This window comes from Nipponia nippon, unplaced genomic scaffold (assembly GCF_047370975.1).
Source record: "Nipponia nippon isolate SJK-2023a ecotype South Korea unplaced genomic scaffold, ASM4737097v1 scaffold_38, whole genome shotgun sequence".
NCBI lineage: Eukaryota > Metazoa > Chordata > Aves > Pelecaniformes > Threskiornithidae > Nipponia > Nipponia nippon.
Genome location: NW_028262356.1, coordinates 2090346 through 2117795, shown reverse-complemented (window position 1 = coordinate 2117795; position 27450 = coordinate 2090346). Strand labels below are relative to the sequence as shown.

At 72.0% G+C, this 27450-nt stretch overlaps 2 protein-coding genes across 2 annotated transcripts; one reads left to right on the top strand and one right to left on the bottom strand.

Annotated features, from left to right (window-relative positions):
* Positions 1 to 744: 744 nt before the first annotated feature.
* MED25 (mediator complex subunit 25) lies at positions 745 to 21333 on the bottom strand. The gene is given in 18 exon segments (XM_087773174.1): positions 745 to 991; positions 2101 to 2142; positions 2145 to 2267; positions 2840 to 3052; positions 3826 to 3900; positions 3983 to 4072; positions 5340 to 5528; positions 8273 to 8380; positions 8534 to 8591; positions 8699 to 8784; positions 9408 to 9542; positions 14718 to 14874; positions 16892 to 17012; positions 17103 to 17201; positions 18397 to 18521; positions 18605 to 18650; positions 19489 to 19649; positions 21111 to 21333. Coding segments are annotated over 17 exon segments (1917 nt in total). The 5' UTR covers positions 19629 to 19649; positions 21111 to 21333; the 3' UTR covers positions 745 to 881.
* A 60-nt stretch (positions 21334 to 21393) lies between these two features.
* On the top strand, positions 21394 to 27324 carry FUZ (fuzzy planar cell polarity protein). The gene is made up of 9 exons (XM_087773203.1): positions 21394 to 22085; positions 22170 to 22291; positions 22735 to 22819; positions 23265 to 23333; positions 24133 to 24246; positions 25057 to 25260; positions 26126 to 26213; positions 26749 to 26813; positions 27240 to 27324. Exons 1-8 carry the CDS (start codon positions 21987 to 21989, stop codon positions 26757 to 26759), a joined length of 792 nt encoding a protein of 263 aa, XP_087629329.1. The 5' UTR covers positions 21394 to 21986; the 3' UTR covers positions 26760 to 26813; positions 27240 to 27324.
* The last annotated feature ends 126 nt before the right edge of the window (positions 27325 to 27450 follow it).

Sequence of the window (27450 nt, the reverse complement as noted above, 5' to 3'; positions counted from 1 at the left end):
AGCCGCCCCAGCCTCTCGCCAAGCCGTTTTCTCTCGGTTCCGAGAGATTCCCTCCCGGATCCCAGGATCCCTCCCAGATCCCAGATTCCCTCCCGGATCCCAGGATCCCTCCCAGATCCCAGATTCCCTCCCGGATCCCAGGATCCCTCCCAGGTCCCAGATTCCCTCCCAGATCCTCATTTCCCTCCTGGATCCCTGGTTCCTTCCCGGATCCAGGGTTCCATCTCTCATCCCAGATCCCAGGTTCTCTCCCAGGTCCCTGGTTCCTTCCCAGATCCCCAGATCCTTCCCAGATCCCAGGTTCCCTCCCAGACCCCCGCTTCCCTCCCGGATCCCCGATTCCCTCCCAGGCCCCCGCTTCCCTCCCGGATCCCAAATTCCCTCCTGGATCCCGGGTTCCCCCCCAGATCCCCAATTCCCTCCTGGATCCCTGCTTCTCTCCCAGATCCCCGGTTCCCCCCCGGATCCCCGATTCCCCCCCAGATCCCCGATTCCCCCCCAGATCCCCGATTCCCTCCCGGATCCCCACTTCTCTCCCAGATCCCGGGTTCCCTCCTGGATCCCCAACTCCCCCCGGATCCCCACTTCTCTCCCAGATCCCTGGTTCCCTCCCGGATCCCGGGTTCCCTCCTGGATCCCCAACTCCCCCCCGGATCCCCGATTCCCTCCCGGATCCCCGCTTCCCCCCCGATCCCCGATTCCCCCCCGGATCCCCGATTCCCGGATCCAGCAGACCATTTATTGAGCACAACACCCACCCCCCCCCCATTTCCAGCGCAAACAAGGGGCAGACGCCCCCCCCCCAAAAAGCAGGGGGGGGTGGGGGAGGGGGGGCTCCAGGCCGGGGGGGGAGGGGATCCCGGCGGCGGGGGGGGATCCCCCTAGATGAGATCCATGAGGATGTCCTCCTCCATCACGCTGGGCGCCTGCACCGGCTGCAGCCCCGGCTGGGGGACGGGGCCCCGGGGGCCGGGGGGCAGCAGCATCTGGCCTGGGGGGGGGGGGAGGGGAGAGGGGTCAGGGGGGCGGGGGAGGGGGGGCCGGGGGGTCCCAAGGGTCCCCAGGGGCAGATTTGGGGGTTCCCACCCATCCCAGGGGCAGGTTTGGGGGTCCCAAGGGCTCCCAGGGGCAATTGGGGGACCCCAGGGGCAGGTTTGGGGTCCCCAGGGGCAGTTTGGGGGTCCCCACCCATCCCAGGGGCAGTTTGGGGGTCCCCAGGGGCAGATTTGGGGGGTCCCTACCCACCGCAGGGGCAGTTTGGGGGTCCCCAGGGGCAGATTTGGGGGGTCCCTACCCACCCCAGGTGCAGTTTGGGGGTCCCCAGGGGCAGATTTGGGGTCCCAAGGGCTCCCAGGGGCAGATTTGGGGTCCCCAGGGGCAGTTAGGGGGTCCCCAGGGGCAGATTTGGGGTCCCCAGGGGCAGATCTGGGGGGTCCCTACCCACCCCAGGGGCAGTTTGGGGGTCCCCAGGGGCAGATTTGGGGTCCCCAGGGGCAGTTAGGGGGTCCCCAGGGGCAGATTTGGGGGGTCCCTACCCACCCCAGGGGCAGTTTGGGGGTCCCCAGGGGCAGATTTGGGGTCCCAAGGGCTCCCAGGGGCAGATTTGGGGTCCCCAGGGGCAGTTAGGGGGTCCCCAGGGGCAGATTTGGGGTCCCCAGGGGCAGATTTGGGGGGTCCCTACCCACCCCAGGTGCAGTTTGGGGGTCCCCAGGGGCAGATTTGGGGTCCCCAGGGGCAGATTTGGGGGGTCCCTACCCACCCCAGGGGCAGATTTGGGGTCCCCAGGGGCAGTTAGGGGGTCCCCAGGGGCAGATTTGGGGTCCCCAGGGCAGTTAAGGGGGCATTGGGGCAGTTAGGGAGGTATTGGGGGCAATTAAGGCATCCTGGGGCAATTGGGGCTCCCAGGGGCAATTGGGGGGGGGCCGGGGGCAATTGGGGGGGGCCCGGGGGCAGTTGGGGGGGCCCGGGGGCAGTTGGGAAGCTACTGGGGGCAGTTAAGGAGGTATTGGGGCAGTTAAGGAGGTATTGGGGCAATTGGGGGGGGGGGGGCAGGGGGCAGTTGGGGGGGGGTGCGGGGCAGTTTGGGGGGTCGGGTCTCACCTGGGAGGGGGGCGCGGGGGGCCCAGCTGCCCGGGCCAGGGCTGCCCCGGGGGGGTGCAGGAGGGGCAATTGCCCCTGGCCCAGGGCCTGGTGGGGCAGGAGGGGCTGCGCCGGGGGCTGCAGGTGGTGGAGGGGCTGCGCCGGGGGGGGGGGACCCCGCCCTGGGGCTGGGGGGAGGGGCGTCAGGGGGGCCCCCCGTCTGAGCAAGGGGGGCCCCCCACTGTTATTGCCCCCCCCATGGCTGTTATTGCCCCCCGCTGTTATTGCCCCCCCCAGGCTGTTATTGCCCCTCCCTTCCTCAAAAGGGGGGTTGTTGCCCCCCAAATTTACCCCAAGAGCCCAAAGGGCCCCCCCAATTCCTCCCCCCCCCCAATTTTCAGAGCCCCCCGAAATCCCCCCCATTATTTGGGGGGGGGAGCGGTTGCCCTCAGAGCCCCCCCCCCCTCCTATTTTTGGGGGGCCCCCCCTACTTTTTTGGGGTCCCTATTTTGGGGGGGTCCCTATTTCAAGGGGGGGCTCCCCCATTTCGGGGGGGTCCCCATTTCGGGGGGGTCCCGATATTTTTGGGGGGAGGATCCCTATTTTTGGGGGGAGGGTCCCTATTTCGGGGGGGGTGCCCCTATTTTGAGGAGGGGGTCCCTATTTTTGGGGGGTCCCCGTATTTTTGGGGGGTCCCATTTTGAAGGGGGGTCCCCATTCGGGGGGGTCCCCATTTTTGGGGGGGGTCCCCATTACTCACCGGTTGCTGACTCAGCAGGAGGCTGCGGAGTTGGGGGTTGGCGCCCGGGTTTTGGGGGCGCAGCAGGGCCCCCCGGCCTGGTTGGGTTGGGGGGGCCGCTTTGGGGGGGCCCGGGGCGGGGGGGCCGGGGGGTGCGGGGGCGGTGGGGGGGGGGCGGGGGGGCGGGGCCTGCTGCTGGCTGGCGGCCGCCTGCTGCTGGGCTCGGAGCTGTAACTGGGGGGGGGGGGGGGGAGGGGAATGGGGGGGTTTTAGGGGAGCTGGGGACCCCCCTCTGACCCAGAGGCCAAAGGGGCCCCCCAAATAATCCAGGCCCCCCCCCCAAGATCCCACTGGTCCTCAGGGCCCCCCAAACCCTCAGAGCCCCCCAAAACCCTCCGGAGGCCCCCATACCCCCCAGAGCCCCCCAAACCCTCAGAGCTCCCCCCAGAGCCCCCCAAACCCTCAGAGCCCCCTAAACCCCCCAGAGCCCCCCAAACCCCCAGAGCTCCCCCCAGAGCCCCCCAAACCCTCAGAGCCCCCCTAACCCCCCCAGAGCCCCCCATACCCCCTGAGCCCCCCCAAACCCCTCAGAGCCCCCCCAAACGCCTCCAGGGTCCCCCTAAACCCCCCAGAGCCCCCCAAACCCCTCAGAGCCCCCTAAATCCCCCCAGAGCCCCCCAAACCCCTCAGAGCCCCCCCCAAACCCCTCCAGGGTCCCCCCTAACCCCCCCAGAGCCCCCCAAACCCTCAGAGCCCCCCAAACCCCCAGAGCCCCCAAACCCCTCAGAGCCCCCCCAAACCCCTCCAGGGTCCCCCCTAACCCCCCCCAGAGCCCCCCAAACCCTCAGAGCCCCCCCCAAACCCCTCCAGGGTCCCCCCTAACCCCCCAGAGCCCCCCAGATCCCCCGAGCCCCCAAGCCCCCCAGAGCCCCCCAAACCCCTCAGATCCCCCCCGAACCCCCCCAGAGCCCCCCCAGAGCCCCCGACCCCCCCAAGCCCCCCCAGACCAGGCTCTGCTGCCGCTGCTGCTCCTCCATGATGCCGACGGTGGCCATGCCCGGGCTGACCTGCTGCCCCGTCAGCTGGGGGGGGGCACGGGGTGACCGGGGGGGGGCCCCAAAAGCACCCCCAGACACCCCCCCCCCCATACCCCCCCCCCCTTACCTGCGGCTGCACCCCCGAGGCCACGGGGAGGGTCCCCGGTTGTTTGGGGAGGAAAGAGGGGGCGCCGGGGACGGGGGCTGAGCCCCCCAGCTGTGGGGAGACAAGGGATTGGGGGGGGCAGCACCCTTTTGGGGGGGGGAGGGGCAGTAAAGACCCCCCCCCGGGGGGGGGGTGGGGGCACTTGTGGAGCAGGGAAGACCCTTTCCAAGGTTTGGGGGGGCTGGGTACCCCATGGGGGCTGGGGGGGGGGGGGCTTGGGTGCCCAAATGGGGGCTCTGGGGGTGCCCCTGGGGGGGACCTGGGGGACATGGGGGGGACATGGGGGGCTGGGGGTGCCCCTGGGGGGATGTGGGTGCCCCTGGGGGGGTCTGTGGGGGCCCTGGGGGTGCCCCTGGGGGGATGTGGGTGCCCTGGGGGGGCTGTGGGTGCCCTAAGAGGGGGACATGGGGGTCTGTGGGTGCCCCTGGGGGGCTGTGGGTGCCCCGGGGGGGACACGGAGGGCTGTGGGTGCCCCTGGGGGATGTGGGTGCCCTGGGGGGGCTGTGGGTGCCCTAAGAGGGGGACATGGGGAGTCTGTGGGTGCCCCGGGGGGGGCGTGGGGGGGGGGGGGTGCCGCTGGGGGGATGTGGGTGCCCTGGGGGGAGCTGTGGGTGCCCTAAGAGGGGGACATGGGGAGTCTGTGGGTGCCCCTGGGGGGCTGTGGGTGCCCTGGGGGGACATGGAGGGCTGTGGGTGCTCCTGGGGGGGCTGTGGGTGCCCTAAGTGGGGGACATGGGGGGTCTGTGGGTGCCCTGGGGGTCTGTGGATGCCCTAAGTGGGGGACATGGGGGTCTGTGGGTGCCCCTGGGGGGATGTGGGTGCCCTGGGGGGGCTGTGGGTGCCCTAAGAGGGGGACATGGGGGTCTGTGGGTGCCCTGGGGGTCTGTGGGTGCCCTGGGGGGGACATGGGGGGCTGGGGGTGCCCCTGGGGGATGTGGGTGCCCTGGGGGGGCTGTGGGTGCCCTAAGAGGGGGATATGGGGGGGTCTGTGGGTGCCCCTGGGGGGCTGTGGGTGCCCTGGGGGGGACATGGAGGGCTGTGGGTGCTCCTGGGGGGGGCTGTGGGTGCCCTAAGTGGGGGACATGGGGGTCTGTGGGTGCCCTGGGGGGGACATGGGGAGCTGGGGGTGCCCCTGGGGGGATGTGGGTGCCCTGGGGGGGCTGTGGGTGCCCTAAGAGGGGGACATGGGGGGGTCTGTGGGTGCCCCGGGGGGTCTGTGGGTGCCCTGGGGGGTCCGTGGGTGCCCGGGGGGGGGACCTGGGGAGTTGTGGGTGCCCCATGGGTGCTGCGGGGGGGTGGGGGGGGGGGGGTTCCTTACGCTGCGCTGCTGCTCGATCTTCTGCTGCTGGACCTGCTTGTGGTTGGTGATGACCTGGCGGATGCCGTTGACGAAGCCGCTCTGGTCGTAGGGGATGAGGCCCATGAAGATTTTCTTCTTGGAGGAGTAGAGGAGCATCAGGACCCGCACCTCGCAGGGCGCCGTGTGCGGGAAGTGCACGCAGCCCGCCTGGGGACACGTTGGGGACACGTTGGGGACACGTCAGGGACGGGGACGTGGCCCCACGGCCCGCCTGGGGACACGGGGACACATTAGCGACACGTTGGGGACACGTTAGGGACACGTTAGGGACGGGGACACGGCCCCGCGGCCCGCCTGGGGACACGGGGACACGTTAGGGACACGTTAGGGACGGGGACACGGCCCCACGGCCCGCCTGGGGACACGGGGACATGTTGGGGACATGTTAGGGACACGTTAGGGACAGGGATGTGGCCCCACGGCCCGCCTGGGGACACAGGGACACGTTGGGGACACGTTGGGGACACGTTAGGGATGGGGACATGGCCCCACGGCCCGCCTGGGGACACGGGGACACATTAGGGACACATTAGGGACACGTTAGGGACAGGGACACAGCCCCGCAGCCCGCCTGGGGACACATTAGGGACGGGGACATGGCCACGTAGCCCGCCTGGGGACACGTTAGGGACACATTAGGGACACGTTAGGGACGGGGACACGGGGACAAGATTAGAGACACATTAGGGACACGTTAGGGATGGGGACGTGGCCCCACGGCCCGCCTGGGGACACGGGGACACATTAGGGACACGTTAGGGACACGTCAGGGACGGGGACACGGCCCCACGGCCCGCCTGGGGACACGGGGACATGTTGGGGACATGTTAGGGACACGTTAGGGACAGGGACGTGGCCCCACGGCCCGCCTGGGGACACAGGGACACGTTGGGGACACGTTAGGGATGGGGACATGGCCCCACGGCCCGCCTGGGGACACGGGGACACATTAGGGACACATTAGGGACACGTTAGGGACACGTTAGGGACAGGGACACAGCCCCGCAGCCCGCCTGGGGACACGTTGGGGACACATTAGGGACGGGGACATGGCCACGCAGCCCGCCTGGGGACACGTTAGGGACACATTAGGGACACGTTAGGGACGGGGACACGGGGACAAGATTAGAGACACATTAGGGACACGTTAGGGATGGGGACGTGGCCCCACGGCCCGCCTGGGGACACGGGGACACATTAGGGACACGTTAGGGACACGTCAGGGACGGGGACACGGCCCCACGGCCCGCCTGGGGACACGGGGACATGTTGGGGACATGTTAGGGACACGTTAGGGACAGGGACGTGGCCCCACGGCCCGCCTGGGGACACGGGGACACATTAGGGACACATTAGGGACACATTAGGGACAGGGACACAGCCCCGCAGCCCGCCTGGGGACACGTTGGGGACACATTAGGGACGGGGACATGGCCACGCAGCCCGCCTGGGGACACGGGGACACGTTAGGGACACGTTAGGGACGGGGACACGGGAACAGGGCTTACGGACACGTTAGGGACACGTTAGGGATGGGGACATGGCCCTGGGTCCCACCTGGGGACACGAGGACACGTTAGGGATGGGGACATGGCCATGCAGCCCGTCTGGGGACACGGGGACACGTTAGGGACATGTTAGGGACACATTAGGAACACGGACATGGCCCCGGGGCCCACCTGGGGACACGGGGACACGTTGGGGACACGTTAGGGACACATTAGGGACGGGGACACGGGGACATGGGTTAGGGACACGTTAGGGACACGTTGGGGACACGTTAGGGACGGGGACACGGCCCCGCGGCCCGCCTGGGGACACGGGGACACGTTAGGGACACGTCAGGGACGGGGACACGGCCCCACGGCCCGCCTGGGGACACGGGGACATGTTGGGGACATGTTAGGGACACGTTAGGGACAGGGACGTGGCCCCACGGCCCGCCTGGGGACACAGGGACACGTTGGGGACACGTTGGGGACACGTTAGGGATGGGGACATGGCCCCACGGCCCGCCTGGGGACACGGGGACACATTAGGGACGCATTAGGGACACGTTAGGGACAGGGACACAGCCCCGCAGCCCGCCTGGGGACACGTTGGGGACACATTAGGGACGGGGACATGGCCACGCAGCCCGCCTGGGGACACGGGGACACGTTAGGGACACGTTAGGGACGGGGACACGGGAACAGGGCTTACGGACACGTTAGGGACACGTTAGGGATGGGGACATGGCCCTGGGGCCCACTTGGGGACACAGGGACACGTTAGGGACATGTTAGGGACACATTAGGGATGGGGACATGGCCCTGGGTCCCACCTGGGGACACGGGGACACGTTAGGGATGGGGACATGGCCATGCAGCCCGTCTGGGGACACGGGGACACGTTAGGGACACGTTAGGGACACATTAGGAACACGGACATGGCCCCGGGGCCCACCTGGGGACACGGGGACACGTTGGGGACACGTTAGGGACACATTAGGGACGGGGACACGGGGACATGGGTTAGGGACACGTTAGGGACACGTTGGGGACACGTTAGGGACGGGGACACGGCCCCGCGGCCCGCCTGGGGACACGGGGACACATTAGGGACGGGGACACGGCCACACGGCCCGCCTGGGGACACGGGGACAAGGCTTAGGGACAACCCAGGGAGTTTTGGGGGTCCCCGAGGCGTTGGGGGGTCCCCAGGGAGCTTCGGGGGGGTCCTCACTGATGCGGCAGAGGCTGGGGGCTGCTGGGGACCGAGGAGGGACAAGGGGGACCTGGGGGGGGGGGGGGGGTCCCCAGGACTTTTGGGGGTCCCCAGGAGCTTTGGGGGCCCCCGGGGAGTTTGGGGGGCCCCCGGGGAGTTTGGGGGGGCCCCGGGGGGGTCCTTACGAAGCCGTTGCCCATGATGCGGTAGAGCCCCTTGAGCGACTCCAGGTCCTTGTTGGTGAAGTGGAACTGGACCATGCGGGAATTCCGGAAAAGGGGTCCCAGCGTGGTCTGGGGGGGGGGGGGGGGGACGGGGACACAGAGGGGCTCAGCGACCCCCCCCCAAACCCCCCCAGGGGTCAAGGGCACCCCAAATCCTTCGGGGGGGGGAGGGGGGGGGTCAAGGACACCCCAAAACCGGGCTCAGAGCCCCCCCCGACTCACCAGGAGCTGCTGCGGGATCAGCTGCATGATCAGCTTCTGCGGCCACTGGTCCGCTTTCCTGGGGGGGGGGGGGTAAAAAAAGGGGGGACCCTGGGGGTCCCCAAGACCCCCCGAGCCCCGTGACCCCCCCAAAGCCCCCGGACCCCCCCCCCAACCCCCACTCACAGGTTTTCCCCGGCGTTGACGTAGACCTGGCACGGCAGCGACCGCGTCAGCTTGGTGCTGGAGTCCACCGAGGCCGGCTTGGGTTTCTGGGGGGGGGGGGGGGGGGCACGCGGGAATTGGGGGGAGGGGGGGAAGGGGCCAGGGACCCCTCCTGCACCCCAACACCCCCTCCTGCTCCCCAGGGTGCCCCCAAACAGCCCCACCCCCCCCCCTCACCTCCTGCTGCTCCAGCACCCTGCTCTCCCCAGGACCCCCCCCAGCCCCCCAGCATCCCAAGGCCCCCCCAGCACCTCAAGACCCCCCCAGGCCCCCCCCCAGCCCCCCAGGACCCCCCAGCCCCCCCTCACCTCCTGCCACTCCAGCACCCCGCTCCACGCCAGCACCCCCAGCCCCCCCAGCCCCCCCGGACCCCCCAGCCCCCCAAGGCCCCCCCACGACCCCCCCAGCCCCCCCAGCTCCCCCTCACCTCCTGCCACTCCAGCACCCCGCTCCACGCCAGCACCCCCAGCCCCCCCCCAGCCCCCCCCGGACCCCCCAGCCCCCCAAGGCCCCCCACGACCCCCCCAGCCCCCCCCAGCTCCCCCTCACCTCCTGCCACTCCAGCACCCCGCTCCACACCAGCACCCCCAGACCCCCAGACCCCCCAGGACCCCCCAGCCCCCCAAGGCCCCCTCCCAGGACCCCCCAGCCCCCCCCACCCCCCCCTCACCTCCTGCCACTCCAGCACCCCGCTCCACGCCAGCACCTTGTTGTTCCCCGCCTGCTGGGGGCCCGGGAGGGGGGCGGCCCCCAAGGGGGGGGCTGCGGGTTGGGGGGTGACACTGCTGGGGGGGCCCCCGCTGGGCTGGGGGGGGGAGCACACATCAGGGCCTGCCTGTGCCCCCCCCGCCCCCCGAGACCCCCCAGCACCCCCAGAGGGCCCCCCTCCCGGACCACCCCCCTCAGGCCACCCATGGCCATAGGGACGACGGGGGGGGGGGGGGGCCCAAGCTCCCCCAATTTTCTCCCCCCCCCCAAAGGGGACCCCCCCAAACCTATACACACCATGGGGGGGCCCCAAAAAGGCTCTGACCCCCCCAAAGCCATAAGGACAAAGGGGGCCCCCCAAATCCCCCCAGCCATGGGCCCCATGGGGGGGTCCTGAACCCCCCAAATCCTGAGCCCCCCCCCAATATGCCACCATGGGGGGGCCCCCAAAAGCCATAAGGACAAAGGGGGCCCCCCCAAATCCCCCCCCAGCCATAGGCACCATGGGGGGTCCTGAACCCCCAAATCCTGAGCCCCCCCCCAATATGGCACCATGGGGGGGCCCCCAAAGCCATAAGGACAAAGGGGGCCCCCCCAAATCCCCAGCCATAGGCACCATGGGGGGTCCTGAACCCCCCAAATCCTGAGCCCCCCCCAATATGGCACCATGGGGGGGCCCCCAAAAGCCATAAGGACAAAGGGGGCCCCCCAAATCCCCCCAGCCATAGGCACCATGGGGGGTCCTGAACCCCCAAATCCTGAGCCCCCCCCCAATATGGCACCATGGGGGGCCCCCAAAAGCCATAAGGACAAAGGGGGACCCCCAAATCCCCCCAGCCATAGGCACCATGGGGGGGTCCTGAACCCCCCAAATCCTGAGCCCCCCCCATTAAGGCACCTTGGGGGGGCCCTCAAAAGGGGTCTGCCCCCCCCCAAAGCCATAAGGACAAAGGGGGCCCCCCCAAATCCCCCCCCCAGCCATAGGCACCATGGGGGGGTCCTGAACCCCCCAAATCCTGAGCCCCCCCAATATGGCACCATGGGGGGGCCCCCAAAAGCCATAAGGACAAAGGGGGACCCCCCAACCCCCCCGCCAACCGCCCCCCCAGCCATAGGCACCATGGGGGGGCCCCAAAAGGGGTCTGACCCCCCCAAAGCCATAAGGACAAAGGGGGCCCCCCAAATCCCCCCCAGCCATAGGCACCATGGGGGGCCCCCCAAAAGCCATATGGGCAAAGGGGGGCCCCCCTGCCCCCCCAAATGCCCCTGCCCCCCCCCCACTCACCAGCGGGGGGCGCCGGGCTGGGCGGGGGGCTGCCCGGGGGCGGGGGGCAGGAGGCCGGCGGCGGGGGGGGGCCGGGCTGGGGGGGCGGCAGTTTGGGGGGCAGCGGCTGGGCGGGCGCCTGGCTGAAGGGGGCTGCAGGGGGCAGGGAGGGGACTGGGGGGGGCGGGGGGGGTCAGGGGGCAGGGCCCCCCTTCCCCCCAGTTGCCCTGCCTATATCCCTACGGAGCTGGTAGCCCCCACAATCCCCCCCCCCCCCAAATCCCCATGGGGCTGGGACCCCCAAAATGCCCCCCCCCATACCCAAATGGGGCTGGGACCCCCCAAAAATGCCCCCCATTATTGTACCCCCCCAAAATGGCCCCCCCCAAATCCCCACGGGGCTGGGACCCCCCAAAATGCCCCCCATTATTGTACCCCCCAAAATGCCCCCCCCCAAATCCCCATGGGGCTGAGACCCCCCAAAATCCCCCCCCCCAAATCCCCATGGGGCTGGGACCCCCCAAAATGCCCCCCCCCATACCCAAATGGGGCTGGGACCCCCCAAAAATGCCCCCCCATTATTGTACCCCCCCAAAATGGCCCCCCCAAATCCCCATGGGGCTGCGACCCCCCCAAAATGCCCCCCCATACCCAAATGGGGCTGGGACCCCCCCAAACCCCCCCCCAAACACCCCCTGGGGGGCCCTCATACCCCCAACCCCCCCCGCATCGCGCCGCCCCAGGACCCCCAAATTTCTTATTTTGGGGGGGGACACCCCTGATTTTGGGGGAGGGGGGACCCTGATTTTTTTTGGGGGGGTGAACCCTGATTTTTGGGGGGTGAACCCTGATTTTTGGGGGGGGGACCCTGATTTTGGGGGAGGGGGGGACCCTGATTTTTTTGGGGGGTGAACCCTGATTTTTGGGGGGGGGACCCTGATTTTTGGGGGCGGGGGGCCCCCCCAAACTCACAGCGGGCGGCCAGGCTCTTCTGGTTCTTGGCTGCCTCCACGGCCGACTGGGCCGCGGCCTGGGCCGCGTTGAGGGAGCTGGGGGGGCACCTGGGGGGGGGCAAGGGGGGGTGAGGGGGGGTTGGGGGTACCCCCCCCCCCCCCCCCCATGTTTCCCAGTACCTGGTAAGGCTGAGGCCCCGGCGGCGGGGGTTGTTGGGGGGCTGGGGGGAGTTGGGGGGCGGCGGGGGGAGTTGGGGGGGCGACGGTGGGTTTGGGGGGGATGGAGGCGGAGCCGGCGGCGCTGCCTGCTGGGGGGGGGAGGGGGGGGACAGGGGGGTGACGCTGGGGGGGGGGGGGGGGGATGGTGCCCCCCCCGCACCCCCCAGCCTGCCCCGGGGCCCCCCAAATCCTCTGCCCCCCCCAATCCCCTGTGATGTCCCCAATTCCCCCCAGTGCCCCCAGTGTTCCCCTGGTTCCCCCCAGTGCCCCCAGTGTCCCCCTGTCCCCAATTCCCCCCAGCGTCACCCTGTCCCCAACCCCAACAATGTCCCCAGTCCCCCCAGTGTCCCCAGTCCCCCCAGTGCCCCCAGTGTCCCCCTGTCCCCAATTCCCCCCAGGGTCCCCAGCGTCACCTTGTCCTCAATCCCCCCAGTGCCCCCAGTCCCCCCAGTGCCCCCAGTGCCCCGTACCGGGCAGGGCCACCCCCCGGATGAGCACCATGTCCCCTGTCCCCAATCGTCCCCATGTCCCCCATCCCCCCTATCCCCAATCCCCCCAATGTCCCCAATCCCCCCAATGTCCCCGTTCCCCCCGTTCCCCCCAGTGCCTCCCAGTCCGTCCCAGTGCCCCCAGTGCCCCGTACCGGGCAGGGCCACCCCCGGATGAGCACCATGTCCCCTGTCCCCAATCGTCCCCAATCCCCCCCATCCCCAATCCCCCCAATGTCCCCAATCCCCCCAATGTCCCCATTCCCCCCGTTGCCCCCAGTGCCCCCCAGTCCCCCCCAGTGCCTCCCAGTGCCCCCAGTGCCCCGTACCGGGCAGGGCCACCCCCCGGATGAGCACCATGTCCCCTGTCCCCAGTCGTCCCCAATCCCCCCCATCCCCAATCCCCCCAATGTCCCCAATCCCCCCAATATCCCCGTTCCCCCCAGTGCCTCCCAGTCCGTCCCAGTGCCCCCAGTGCCCCGTACCGGGCAGGGCCACCCCCCGGATGAGCACCATGTCCCCTGTCCCAAATCGTCCCCATGTCCCCAATCCCCCCCGTCCCCAATCCCCCCAATGTCCCCAATCCCCCCAATGTCCCCGTTCCCCCGTTCCCCCCAGTGCCTCCCAGTCCGTCCCAGTGCCCCCAGTGCCCCGTCCCGGGCAGGGCCCCCCCCCGGATGAGCCCCATGCCCCCTGCCCCAAATCGTCCCCATGTCCCCACTCCCCCCCCCGTCCCCAACCCCCCCAATGTCCCCAATCCCCCCAATGTCCCCGTTCCCCCCGTTCCCCCCAGTGCCTCCCAGTCCGTCCCAGTGCCCCCAGTGCCCCGTACCGGGCAGGGCCACCCCCCGGATGAGCACCATGTCCCCTGTCCCCAGTCGTCCCCAATCCCCCCTATCCCCAATCCCCCCAATGTCCCCAATCCCCCCAATATCCCCATTCCCCCTGTTCCCCCCAGTGCCTCCCAGTCCGTCCCAGTGCCCCCAGTGCCCCGTACCGGGCAGGGCCACCCCCGGATGAGCACCATGTCCCCTGTCCCCAATCGTCCCCATGTCCCCAATCCCCCCCTATCCCCAATCCCCCCAATGTCCCCAATCTCCCCAATGTCCCCGTTCCCCCCGTTCCCCCCAGTGCCTCCCAGTCCCCCCCAGTGCCCCCAGTGCCCCGTACCGGGCAGGGCCACCCCCCGGATGAGCACCATGTCCCCTGTCCCCATCGTCGTCCCCAATCCCCCCCATCCCCAATCCCCCCAATGTCCCCAATCCCCCCAATGTCCCCGTTCCCCCCGTCCCCCCAGTGCCTCCCAGTCCCCCCCAGTGCCCCATACCGGGCAGGGCCACCCCCGGATGAGCACCATGTCCCCTGTCCCCAATCGTCCCCATGTCCCCAATCCCCCCATCCCCAATCCCCCCAATGTCCCCAATCCCCCCAATGTCCCCGTTCCCCCCGTTCCCCCCAGTGCCTCCCCGTCCGTCCCAGTGCCCCCAGTGCCCCGTACCGGGCAGGGCCACCCCCGGATGAGCACCATGTCCCCTGTCCCAAATCGTCCCCATGTCCCCAATCCCCCCCGTCCCCAATCCCCCCAATGTCCCCAATCCCCCCAATGTCCCCGTTCCCCCGTTCCCCCCAGTGCCTCCCAGTCCCTCCCCAGTGCCCCCAGTGCCCCGTACCGGGCAGGGCCACCCCCCGGATGAGCACCATGTCCCCTGTCCCCAATCGTCCCCAATCCCCCCCATCCCCAATCCCCCCAATGTCCCCAACCCCCTCAATTTCCCCCTTCCCCCCGTTCCCCCCAGTGCCTCCCAGTCCGTCCCAGTGCCCCCAGTGCCCCGTACCGGGCAGGGCCACCCCCCGGATGAGCACCATGTCCCCTGTCCCCAATCGTCCCCAATCCCCCCCATCCCCAATCCCCCCAATGTCCCCAATCCCCCCAATGTCCCCGTTCCCCCCGTTCCCCCCAGTGCCCCCCAGTCCCCCCCAGTGCCTCCCAGTGCCCCCAGTGCCCCATACCGGGCAGGGCCACCCCCGGATGAGCACCATGTCCCCTGTCCCCAATCGTCCCCAATCCCCCCCATCCCCAATCCCCCCAATGTCCCCAATCCCCCCAATGTCCCCATTCCCCCCGTTCCCCCCAGTGCCCCCCAGTCCCCCCCAGTGCCTCCCAGTGCCCCCAGTGCCCCATACCGGGCAGGGCCACCCCCGGATGAGCACCATGTCCCCTGTCCCCAATCGTCCCCAATCCCCCCCATCCCCAATCCCCCCAATGTCCCCAATCCCCCCAATGTCCCCGTTCCCCCCGTTCCCCCCAGTGCCTCCCAGTCCGTCCCAGTGCCCCCAGTGCCCCGTACCGGGCAGGGCCACGCCCCGGATGAGCACCATGTGCCGGGGGTCCTGCCCGCACTCCTTGGGCTGGGGCTCCAGCGCCCCGGGGGGCACGGCCTTCTCGAACAGCACCCGCAGCGCCGGCAGCTTTCGGGGGGCCACCACCGAGAAATGGATCCCCCGCTGGGGGGGGGGAGGGGGGTCAGGGGGCACCCCCAGAACCGGGGACCCCCCCCCCCCCCCCCATGGGGGACCTCAACATCTGGGGGTGCCCCCCCCGCAATGGGGTCCCCCTGCCACCTGGGGGCTTGGCTCGAGTGGTCACCCCCATTTTTGGGGGACCCCAGCACCCAACTGCCCCCTCCCCCCCTTTATTGGGGGGACCCGGGGGGGCCAGGACCCCACTGCCCCCCCACAACCCCGCTGCCCCCCAAGGGGGGTCCCCAGGACCCCATTGCCCCCCACAACCCCACTGCCCCCCCAAGACCCCACTGCCCCCCCAAAACCCCCCTCCTCCCCATGGGGGGTCCCCAGGACCCCACTGCCCCCCCACAACCCCACTGCCCCCCCCAAAACCCCCCTCCTCCCCATGGGGGGGTCCCCAGGACCCCACTGCCCCCACAACCCTGCTGCCCCCCCCAGGACCCCACTGCCCCCCCACAACCCCGCTGCCCCCCCCAGGACCCCACTGCCCCCCCACAACCCCACTGCCCCCCCCAGGACCCCACTGCCCCCCAAAACCCCCCTCCTCCCCATGGGGGGGTCCCCAGGACCCCACTGCCCCCCACAACCCCACTGCCCCCCCCAAAACCCCCTCCTCCCCATGGGGGGTCCCCAGGACCCCACTGCCCCCCCACAACCCTGCTGCCCCCCCCAGGACCCCACTGCCCCCCCACAACCCCGCTGCCCCCCCCCAGGACCCCACTGCCCCCCAAAACCCCCCTCCTCCCCATGGGGGGGTCCCCAGGACCCCACTGCCCCCCCACAACCCTGCTGCCCCCCCCACAACCCCCTCCTCCCCATGGGGGGTCCCCAGGACCCCACTGCCCCCCCACAACCCTGCTGCCCCCACAACCCCCTCCTCCCCATGGGGGAGGTCCCCAGGACCCCACTGCCCCCCCAAACCCTCCTCCTCCCCTGGGGGGTCCCCAGGACCCCACTGCCCCCCCAAGACCCCACTGCCCCCCCAAAACCTCCCTCTTCCTCATGGGGGGCTCTCCAGGACCCCACTGCCCCCCCCAGGACCCCACTGCCCCCCAAAACCCCCTCCTCCCCATGGGGGGTCCCCAGGACCCCACTGCCCCCCAAAACCCCACTGCCCCCCCAAGACCCCACTGCCCCCCCAAAACCTCCCTCCTCCTCATGGGGGGGGCTCTCCAGGACCCCACTGCCCCCCCCAGGACCCCACTGCCCCCCAAAACCCCCCTCCTCCCCATGGGGGGTCCCCAGGACCCCACTGCCCCCCCACAACCCCACTGCCCCCCCAGGACTCCACTGCCCCCCAAAACCCCACTGCCCCCCCCAAGACCCCACTGCCCCCCAAAACCTCCCTCCTCCTCATGGGGGGGCTCTCCAGGACCCCACTGCCCCCCCAGGACCCCGCTGCCCCCCCAAACCCCACTGCCCCCCCAGGACCCCACTGCCCCCCAAAACCCCCCTCCACCCCATGGGGGGTCCCCAGGACCCCACTGCCCCCCCCAACCCTGCTGCCCCCCCCCCAGGACCCCACTGCCCCCCCACAACCCCACTGCCCCCCCCAGGACCCCACTGCCCCCCCAAAACCCCACTGCCCCCCCCCAAGACCCCACTGCCCCCCCCAAGACCCCCCTCCTCCTCATGGGGGGCTCTCCAGGACCCCACTGCCCCCCCAGGACCCCATTGCCCCCCCAAAACCCCACTGCCCCCCAGAACCCCACTGCCCCCCCAGAACCCCCCTCCACCCCATGGGGGGTCCCCAGGACCCCACTGCCCCCCCCAAAACCCCCCTCCTCCCCATGGGGGGGCCCCAGGACCCCACTGCCCCCCCACAACCCCACTGCCCCCATGAGTGGAGCCCCCAGGACCCCACTGCCCCCCCCCCCCCCAAAACCCCCCTCCTCCCCATGAATTGGGGGGGGTGGGGGCCCTCCCACGCCCCTGCTCCCCTCCCCTCCTCCCCCCCCCCGCCCCCCCGGCGGAAGGGGCCCCCCCAACCCCCCACCTCGCCGATGCGCTGGACCAGGCTCTCGGTGCTGTACCCCGAGTACGTGGTGCTCTCCACCGCCGGCAGCAGGTAGGGGGGGGAGTTGCAGATGAGGACGCAGACTTTGTGGGTCTGCCCGCTGCGGGGGGGGAGGGGAAGGGGTTGGGGGGTGGGGGGCACGACCCCCCCCCTCCCCCTCCCCTCCCCCTCCCCCCCCCACCTCGCTCACATTTGCTCCCGCATTTTTTTGAAGTCGTCGAAGAGCTGGAGCGCGGTGCTGAGCCCCTCGGCGATCAGGCTGCAGCTCTCGCCGCCCCCCCCCACGAATCTGGGGGTTGGGGGAGGGGGGGCTGAGGGACCCAGCCCCCCCCCTCAAATGGGTGCCCCTCACCCCACAACCCCCCCACCCCAACCCCCTCCCCCCGAATCTGAAGGGTTTTGGGGGAGAGGGGGGCTGAGGGACCCAACCCCCCCCTCAAATGGGTGCCCCTCACCCCCCCCCACGAATCCTGGGGGGGTTTTGGGGGGAGGGGGGGCTGAGGGACCCAGCCCCCCCCTCAAATGGGTGCCCCTCACCCCACAACCCCTCCACCCCAACCGCCTCCCCCCGAATCTGAAGGCTTTTGGGGGAGGGGGGGCTGAGGGACCCAACCCCCCCCTCAAATGGGTGCCCCTCACCCCCCCACCCCAACCCCCTCCCCCTGAATCTGAAGGGTTTTGGGGGGGGGGGCTGAGGGACCCAGCCCCCCCTCAAATGGGTGCCCCCCCTCAAATGGGTGCCCCCCCACCCCCCCCCATCCTACAACACCCCCCCAGTCGCTCCCCAAGGCACCCATGACTCCCCCCCCCCCCAAACACGCCCCACCCCCACCCCAGGGTGCCCCCCACCCTAAAACACCCCTGCGCCCTGCAGGTCCATACCCTGGGGTGCCCCCCTCCCCCCACAGCCCCTCCCCCCAGGGGGTCCTTGGGGTCCCCCCCCCCCAAAATAAAGCCCCCTCCCCCCCAAACCAGCCCCCTCCATAAAAAAAGCCCCCCCCCCCCAATGCAGTGAGGACCCCATAGGCGCTGCTGGGGGGTCCGCACCCCAACCCCCCCCAGTTTCCCCACCCCCACCACCCCCACCCCCTGGGGGGGTTCTTGGGGTGCCCCCTCCCCCAAAACAAGCCCCCCCCCCCCAATAAAGCCCCCCCCCCCCCGGATGCTCTCCAGCCAGGTGAGGGCCCCATAGGCGCTGCTGGGGGGTCCGCACCCCAACCCCCCCCAGTTTCCCCACCCCCACCACCCCCACCCCCCTGGGGGGTTCTTGGGGTGCCCCCCTCCCCCAAAACAAGCCCCCCCCCCCCCAATAAAGCCCCCCCCCCCGGATGCTCTCCAGCCAGGTGAGGGCCCCATAGGCGTTGCTGGGGGGTCCGCACCCCAACCCCCCCCAGTTTCCCCACCCCCACCCCCCTGGGGGGTTCTTGGGGTGCCCCCCTCCCCCAAAACAAGCCCCCCCCCCCCAATAAAGCCCCCCCCCTCACTGGATGCTGTCCAGCCAGGTGAGGAACTCGTAGGCGCTGCTGGTGGGGGCGTGACACTGGACGTAGGATTCGGGGGCGCAATCCACGGTGTTGAAGACCACCAGGCTGTACTGGGTACCCCCATACTGCAAAAAAGGGGGGGCCCAGGGTCACCCCCAAACCCCCCCGACCCCCCCCTCGCCGCTGTAGCCCCCCCTCCCCTACTCACGTCACCCCCAAAGTCGGTCTCGGCCGGCGGACCCCCGTTGAAGTACCTGGAGGGAGGGGGAAGGGGGGTTTGGGGGGGTCCCTGGGGGGTTTTGGGGGGTCCTGAAAGGTTTGGGGGAGTCCCTGGGGGTCCCCAGGGGTTTAGGGGGACCCTGAGGGGTCCCTGGGGGTTTTGGGGGGGCCTGGGGGTGCTCCCAGAGGGGTCCCTGAGGGTTTCTGGGGGTCCCCAGGGGCGCGGGGGGGGTCCCCGGAGGTTCGGGGGGGTCCCCAGGGGCTCGGGGGGGTCCCCAGGGGGGCGGGGGGTCCCCAGGGACTTGGGGGTCCCCGGAGGTTCGGGGGGTCCCCAGGGGCTCGGGGGGTCCCCAGGGGTGCGGGGGGTCCCCAGGGGCGCGGGGGGTCCCCGGAGGTTCGGGGGGGGTCCCCAGGGGCGCGGGGGGTCCCTGGAGGTTCGGGGCGGTCCCCAGGGACTTGGGGGGTCCCCGGAGGTTCGGGGGTCCCCAGGGGCTCGGGGGGGTCCCCAGGGGCACGGGGGGTCCCCAGGGCGCGGGGGGTCCCCGGGGGCACAGGGGGTCCCCAGGGGTGCGGGGGGTCTCAGGAGGTTCGGGGGTCCCCAGGGGCGTGGGGGGTCCCTGGAGGTTCGGGGGGTCCCCAGGGGCTTGGGGGGTCCCCAGGGACTTGGGGGGTCTCAGGAGGTTCGGGGGGTCCCCAGGGGTGTGGGGGGTCCCTGGAGGTTCGGGGCGGTCCCCAGGGGCTCGGGGGGTCCCCAGGGACTTCGGGGGGTCTCAGGAGGTTCGGGGGGGTCCCCAGGGACTTGGGGGGGTCCCCCGGAGGTTCGGGGGGTCCCCAGGGGCGCGGGGGGGTCCCCAGGGGCGCGGGGGGGCTCACTCGATGGCGGGCAGCAGGTAGTGCTTGCGCAGGGACTCGAAGTAGGGCCCCAGGTTGGCCGTGCCCTCGATGACGAAGACGACGTCGGCCACCATGGCGGCCAGCGGGGGGGCGGGGGGCTCCAGCGCCGGCACCACCATCGCCCCGGGCGGGGCGGGGGGCTGCGGGGGGAGGGGCTGAACCCCCGAACCGCCCTCAGCCCCCCCAACCGGCCCTGGGACCCCCAAAATCAGCCCTGGGACCCCCCAACCGGCCCTGAGCCCCCCCAACCGGCCCTGAGCCCCCCCAACCGGCCCTGACCACCTCAAAACCAGCCCTGAGACCCCCCAAACCGGCCCTGGGACCCCCAAACCGGCCCTGGGACCCCCAAAACCAGCCCTGGGACCCCCCAAACCGGCCCTGACCACCTCAAAACTGGCCCTGAGCCCCCCCCAAAACCGGCCCTGAGCCCCCCCAACCAGCCCTGAGCCCCCCAACCGGCCCTGGGACCCCCCCAACCAGCCCTGACCACCTCAAAACTGGCCCTGAGCCCCCCCAAAACCGGCCCTGAGCCCCCCAACCGGCCCTAGAACCCCCAAAACCAGCCCTGGGACCCCCCAAACCGGCCCTGACCACCTCAAAACTGGCCCTGAGACCCCCAAAATAGTTCCTGAGCCCCCCCAAAACCGGCCCTGAGCCTCCCAAAATCAGCCCTGAGACCCCCACAATCAGCCCTGGAACCCCCCAACCGGCCCTGGAACCCCCAAACCAGCCCTGACCACCTCAAAACTGGCCCTGAGACCCCCAAAATCGTTCCTGAGCCCCCCCAAAACCGGCCCTGGGACCCCCCAAACCAGCCCTGAACCCCCCCAAAACCAGCCCTGCCCCCCCAAAACCAGCCCTGGGACCCCCCAAAACCAGCCCTGAGCCCCCAAACGGCCCTGACCACCTCAAAACTGGCCCTGAGCCCCCCACAAAACCGGCCCTGAGCCCCCCAACCAGCCCTGAGCCCCCCAACCGGCCCTGGAACCCCCAAAACCAGCCCTGGGACCCCCAAAACCGGCCCTGACCACCTCAAAACTGGCCCTGAGACCCCCAAAATAGTTCCTGAGCCCCCCAAACCGGCCCTTAGCCACCCCAACCGGACCTGAGCCCCCCAAATGGCCCTGACCCCCCCAAAACCGGCCCTGAGCCCCCCAACCGGCCCTGAGCCCCCCAAAATCAGCCCTGAGACCCCCAAAATCAGCCCTGAGACCCCCAAACCAGCCCTGGGAACCCCCCAAACCGGCCCTGGGACCCCCCAAACCAGCCCTGACCACCTCAAAACCGGCCCTGAGACCCCCAAAATCGGTCCTGAGCCCCCCAAAACCAGTCCTGAGCCCTCCAAACCGGCCCTGAGCCCCCCAAACCGGCCCTAAGCCCCCCAACCGGCCCTGAAGCCCCCCAACCGGCCCTGAGCCCCCTCAAAGCAACTCTGGAGCCCCCAGCCCAGTTCTGCACCCCCCAAACCGGCCCTGCCCCCCCAGACCCCCCAAACCGGCCCCGCCCCCCAGACCCCCCAAACCACTCCTGCCCCCCCTCAAGCCCCCCAAACCGGCCCTGGCGACCCCCAACCCCGGTCCCGGACGCCCCCCGACCGGTACCGGCCGCCTCAGCTCCCTCCCGCCACCGCCGCCGCCGCGCACCGGAAGTGCTCCCCTTCGCGTCCGCGCACCGGAAGTGCTCCCCTTCGCGTCCGCGCACCGGAAGTGCTCCCCTTCGCGTCCGCGCACCGGAAGTGCTCCCCTTCGCGTCCGCACCCCCTCGGTGAGGTTTCGCGCATGCGCGAAGGGGCGGGGCGAGGGCGGAGGGGCGCCGGCCACGCCCCCCAGCGTCGGCGCGGCAACGCCAGCCCGCGAAGACGCGCATGCGCAGTCCCCGCCCCTCCGTCGCCCTGGCAACCGCGGCGCTCCCGGCGTGCCCCGCGCGGGACGGACATGGCGGCGGGCGCGGCCTGAGCGGCGCGCGGCGGTGCCGGGCGGGCGGGGGCGGGGCCTGAGCGGCGTGGGCGGGGCCTGGAGGGAGGAAGGGCCGCAGGGGCGGGGCCTGAGGAGCGTGGGCGGGGTCTGGGGCGGGGGGTGGGGGGGGGGGGGGGGGCCTGTAGGGTGGAAGGGCCGCAGGGGCGGGGCCGGGGGGGCGGGTGTGGCCTGAGGGGCGTGACCAGAGAGACAGGGCGGGGCCTAAGGGCTGGGTGTGCTCTTGGGGGCGTGGTCAGAAAGGCAGGGTGGGGCCTGGGGGCTGGGTGTGGTCTTAGGGGGCGTGGTCATAGAGGGGGCGGGGCCTGGTGGTTGGGTGTGGCCTTGGGGGCGTGGTCAGAAAGACAGGGTGTGGCCTTGGAGGCGTGGTCAGAGAGGCGGGGCCGGGCCGTAGGGGGCGTGGTCAGACAGGGTGTGGCCCCCTGAGGGACAGGGCGTGGCCCAATCGGGCGGGGCTTCCTCAGAGTAGGTGGGGCCGAGTGGGGCGGGGCCAGGGGCGGGGCCATGCCGGAGGAGGGCGGGGCCCTCTGCCTGCTCTGCCTGGCGGCAGGCAGCGGCCTGCCCCTCTTCTGCCGCGCCCGGGGGGGGCCGCCCCGCCCACAGGTGAGACCCCGCCCCTGCCAGGGCGAGACCCCCCGCCCCCCCGGGCGAGGCCCCGCCCCCTGACCTTTGCCCCTCCCCCCCCAGCTGCCCTTCTCCGTCATCGGGGCCCTCAACGGCGTCCACATGTTCGGGGCGAGCGCGGGGGTGGGGCTGCGTGGGGCGGCCACGCCCAGCGCCCGCCTGGCCTGGGGGGGCTACGGGCAGAGGTGGGGGCGGGGCTTCGGCCGGGGGGCGGGGGGAGGGGCTACGGGGTAGGGGCGGGGCTATGGGGGTCATGGGGTCTACAGGTGGGGGTGGGGCTGTGGGGTTATGGGGGGCTATGGGCAGAGGTAGGGGCGGGGCCATGCATGAGGGTGGGGGCGGGGCTATTGGTTGTCATGGGGGCTGTGGGCGGAGGTGGGGCGGGGCTATGGATAGGGCGGGGCTATGGATGGGGTGGGGCTTTGGGCACAGGTGGGGGTGGGGCGATGGCTGGGGGCGGGGCTATGTCGAGCGTGGGGGGGCTATGGATGGGGTGGGGGCAATGGGGGCGGGGCTACGGCCGGGGGGCGGGGCTCTGGCCCGAGGTGGGGGCGGGGGGGGCAATGGGGGGGTGGGGGCTGGGTGCAGCACCCCATTGCCCCTCCCCCATGTGCCCCTCCCCCCCCAGCATCACCCTGATCGCGCTCAGCTCCGCCCCCAGCACCTCCGGCCCCGCCCTCAGCCGCCTCCTCGACTCCGCCTTCAGCGCCATGGTGAGCCCCGCCCCCCTGTGCCTCCCAGTACAGACCAGTACGGCCCAGTAAACCCTCTAGGGACCCCCGCACCCCTCCCCAGTGCTGTTTGCCCCATCCCAGTATGGCCCAGTATGGGCTGGGACAGACCAGTATGTCCCAGTGGCACTTCCAGTATGACCTAGTCTCTCCCAGTATGGACCAGTATAGCCTAGTTACTCCATCCCAGTGCCTTTCCAAACCCCCAGTGCTCCCAGTCCACCCCTGTGCCTTCCCCAGTGTTCCCAGTTCATCCCAGTACCTCCTTCCCCAGTCCCCAGGCCATCCCAGTGCCCCCCCCAATCCCTCTCCCAGTGCTCCCAGTTCATCCCAGTGTCCATCCCAGTGCTCCCACTCCATCCCACTGCCCCCCCCGGCCCCCATGGCCCCCCCTTCCCAGTGCTCCCAGTTCATCCCAGTACCGCAGGTGCTGGTGCTGGGACTGGATGAACTGGTGCCCATCCGCAACGTGGAGCGGCTCAAGCGGGACCTGCGGGTACTGGGGGGGCACTGGGATGGACTGGGAGCACTGGGGAGAGGGGACGAGGGGGCACTGGGGGCAGGAGGGGGCACTGGGATGGACTGGGAGCACTGGGGAGGGGGGCGGGGGCAATGGGGGGTCCGGGGGGGCAATGGGGGGTATAGGGGGCAATGGGGGGTCTTGGGGGGCACTGGGATGGGGGGCACTGGGATGGACTGGGAGCACTGGGGAGAGGGGACGAGGGGGCACTGGGGGCAGGAGGGGGCACTGGGATGGACTGGGAGCACTGGGGAGGGGGCGGGGGCAATGGGGGGTCCGGGGGGGGGGCAATGGGGGGTATAGGGGGCAATGGGGGGTCTTGGGGGGCACTGGGATGGGGGGGCACTGGGATGGACTGGGAGCACTGGGGAGAGGGGACGAGGGGGCACTGGGGGCAGGAGGGGGCACTGGGATGGACTGGGAGCACTGGGGAGGGGGCGGGGGCAATGGGGGGTCCGGGGGGCAATGGGGGGTATAGGGGGCAATGGGGGTCTTGGGGGGCACTGGGATGGACTGGGAGCACTGGGGAGCGGGGATGAGGGGGCATGGGGGACTGGGGGGCACTGGGATGGACTGGGAGCACTGGGGAGGGGCTGGGGGGGCAATGGGGGGTCCTGTGGGGGGCACTGGGACGGACTGGGAGCACTGGGGAGGGGTTGGGAAGGCACTGGGTGGCCCTGGGGGGGCACTGGGACGGACTGGGAGCACTGGGGGTCCGGGGGGGGGATAGGGGGTCCAGGCTGTGACCCCTCCCCCCCCGTCGCCCCTCCCCCAGAGCTGCTTCGGGCTGCTGGACGCGCTGCTGGCGGGCGGGGGGGCTGGGGGGTGGGGGCGGGGCTGGGAGCCCCCACCCGCCCCCTCCCCCGGGGCCCCCCGCAACGCCCTGCAGGTGGGGACCCCCGGCACCCCCCACCCCCCCCCCGGGGACCCCCCAACCCCCCCAGGACCCCCACCCCCCTCATCCCCCCCCCCCGGGGTCCCCCCCACCCCCTACGGGTCCCCCAACCCCCCCCAAAACCCCCCCACGCCCCCCCACGGACCCCCAACCCCACCCATCCCCCCCGGGGACCCCCCAACCCCCCCAACACCCAGGAGGGTTGGGGGGGGGGGTCCCCGTGCCCCCACAAGGGGTGTGGGGGAGGGGCAGGGTGCCTGACCCCCTCCCCACCCCCTCCCAGGGCCCCCCACCCCCCGGGACCCCCAATCCCCCCACCCCCCCCCGGGAACCCCCACCCCCCAGGACCCCCCCCCCCCCCAGGAGGGTTGGGGGGGGTCCCCATGCCCCAAGGGGTGGGGGGAGGGGCGGGGTGCCTGATCCCACCCCTCCCCGTGCCTGACCCCCTCCCCACCCCCTCCCAGGGCCCCCACCCCCCCCGGGACCCCCAATCCCCCCCACCCACCCCCCCGGGAACCCCCCAACCCCCCCCACCCAGGAGGGGTTGGGGGGGGGGTCCCCATGCCCCCCCAAGGGGTGGGGGGAGGGGCGGGGTGCCTGACCCCCTCCCCACCCCCTCCCAGGGCCCCCCACCCCCCCGGGACCCCCAATCCCCCCCCCACCCCCCCCCCCGGGAACCCCCCAACCCCCCAGGACCCCCCCACCCCCCCCAGGAGGGTTGGGGGGGGGGTCCCCATGCCCCCCCCCAAGGGGTGGGGGGAGGGGCGGGGTGCCTGACCCCCCCCCCCCCCCCCCCCCCCCCAGGACCGGCTCGAGCGCTTCGCGGGGGCGGCGCAGACGGGGCTGGGCTGCCTCTACGGGGGGGAGGGGCGGGTGGTGCTGGCGACCCCCCCCTGGTGGGGGCTGCCCCCCCCCGACACCGCCCTGCTGGGGGGGCTGCTGGGGGCCGCCCCCCCCGGCCCCACCGCCCGCGACCTCCCCGTCTACCTGCCCCACGGCAGCCCCACGGTGAGGCCCCGCGCCCCCCGGGACCCCCAACTGCCCCCCAAGTGCCCCCCCGCCCCCTAACTGCCCCCCCGGGACCCCCAACTGCCCCCCAAGTGCCCCCCCGGCCCCCTAACTGCCCCCCGGGACCCCCAAGTGCCCCCCAAGTGCCCCCCCGCCCCCTAACTGCCCCCCCGGGACCCCCAACTGCCCCCCAAGTGCCCCCCCGCCCCCTAACTGCCCCCCGGGACCCCCAACTGCCCTCCAAGTGCCCCCCCCCCGGCCCCCTAACTGCCCCCCGGGACCCCCAACTGCCCCTCAAGTGCCCCCCCCGCCCCCTAACTGCCCCCCGGGACCCCCAACTGCCCCCCAAGTGCCCCCCCGGCCCTCTAACTGCCCCCCGGGACCCCCAAGTGCCCCTCAAGTGACCCCCCCGCCCCCTAACTGCCCCCCGGGACCCCCAAGTGCCCCCCAAGTGACCCCCCTGCCCCCTAACTGCCCCCCAAGTGCCCCCTAACTGCCCCCCCCGCCCCCCAACTGCCCCCCAACTGCCCCCCGGACCCCTAAGTGCCCCCCCCCCCCCAGGTCCCCCACCGGCTCCCCTGCCCCCTAACTGCCCCCTCCGACCCCCCCAAACCCCCCGCCCCCCAAGTGCCCCCGCCCCCTAAGTGGCCCCGCCCCCCAAGTGCCCCCCGCCCCCTAAGTGCCCTCCCCCAGGTCCCCCACCGGCTGCTGCTGCTGGAGCTGGTGCCGGGGGTGGGGGTCGCGCTGCTCTGCGGCCCCCCCCCCCCCCTCCAGCTGGTCCACACCCCGGTGAGGGGGGAGGGGCTGGGGGGGGGTCCTGCCCCTCCCCCACCCCCCCCTAACCTGCCCCTCCCCCCTCCCCCAGCTCGTGCCCCAGTTCTGGGGTCCGGTCCTGGAGCAGCTGCGGGGCTGCGCCCAACCCCCCCGCCCCCGCTGCCCCACGGCGTCCTGGCGTGAGTGGGGGATGGGCGGGCCGAGCCCCGGGGGGGGAGGGGTCCTGAACCCGGGGGGGGGGTCCTGAACCCTGGGGGAGGGGGTCCTGAGCCCCTGGGGGGGGTGGGGGGGGTCCTGAGCTCCTGGGGGGGGATGGGGGGGGGTCCTGAGCCGCGGGGGGAGGGGTCCTGAGCCCTGGGGGGGATGAGGGGGGCCCTGAATCCCTTGGGGGGGGGGGGATGGGGGGAGGGGTCCTGAGTCCATGGGGGGTCCTGAGCCCCTGGGGGGAGGGGCCCTGAATCCCTGGGGGGGCTGGGGGGGTCCTGAGCTCCTGGGGGGGATGGGGGGGGTCCTGAGCCGCGGGGGGAGGGGTCCTGAGCCCTGGGGGGGATGGGGGGGGCCCTGAATCCCTTGGGGGGGATGGGGGGAGGGGTCCTGAGTCCATGGGGGGGTCCTGAGCCCCTGGGGGAGGGGCCCTGAATCCCTGGGGGGGCTGGGGGAGGGGTGCTGAGCCCCTGGGGGGGATGGGGGGCCCTGACCCCCCTCCCCCCCCAGGTACCTGCTGATCCACCAGCAGCAGGGCTGGAGCCAGAGCGGCGTCGTCACCGGGCGGGGGCAGGGTACGGGACCCCTCCCCCCGACCCCCAACCCCCCGAACCCCCAGACCCCCCATTGCCCCCCCATTGCCCCCCATTGCCCCCTGACTCCCCCAGTTGCCCCCCAGTTGCCCCCATTGCCCACCCTTGCCCCCCTGACCCCCCCGTCGCCCCCAAAGGGGTCCCTGCCCCCCCATTGCTCCCCCATTGCCCCCAGTTGCCCCCCTGACCCCCAGTTGCCCCCCAGTTGCCCCCAATTGCCCCCCATTGCTCCCCCCATTGCCCCCAGTTGCCCCCCTGACCCCCCAGGTGCCCCCCAGTTGCCCCCAATTGCCCCCCCATTGCCCCCCAGTTGCCCCCATTGCCCCCCTTGCCCCCCTGACCCCCCAGTTGCCCCCCATTGCCCCCCAGTTGCCCCAGTTGCCCCCCTGACCCCCCCGTCGCCCCCAGAGGGGTCCCTGCCCCCCCAGCGCCCCGGGGCCCCCCTGCGCCACCTCTACCCCCTGGGGGCCCCCGCGGGGGGGGAGGGGCCCGGGGGGGGGGGGGGGGGCGTGGGGGGGGGGCCCCCCATATCCGGGGGGGGGGGGGGGGCAGCTGTGGGTGCGGGGGGGTCACTTGGGGGGCAGTCGGGGGTCACTCGGGGGTCACTCGGGGGTCACTT

Excerpts from the sequence above, each read along its gene's own strand:
- FUZ (XM_087773203.1), top strand. The coding sequence starts at position 21,987 with ATGCCGGAGGAGGGCGGGGCCCTCTGCCTGCTCTGCCTGGCGGCAGGC. Across the intron at positions 22,292-22,734 it reads TGGGGGGGCTACGGGCAGAG|CATCACCCTGATCGCGCTCA; the intron begins GTGGGGGCGGGG and ends CTCCCCCCCCAG. Across the intron at positions 22,820-23,264 it reads ACTCCGCCTTCAGCGCCATG|GTGCTGGTGCTGGGACTGGA; the intron begins GTGAGCCCCGCC and ends CCAGTACCGCAG.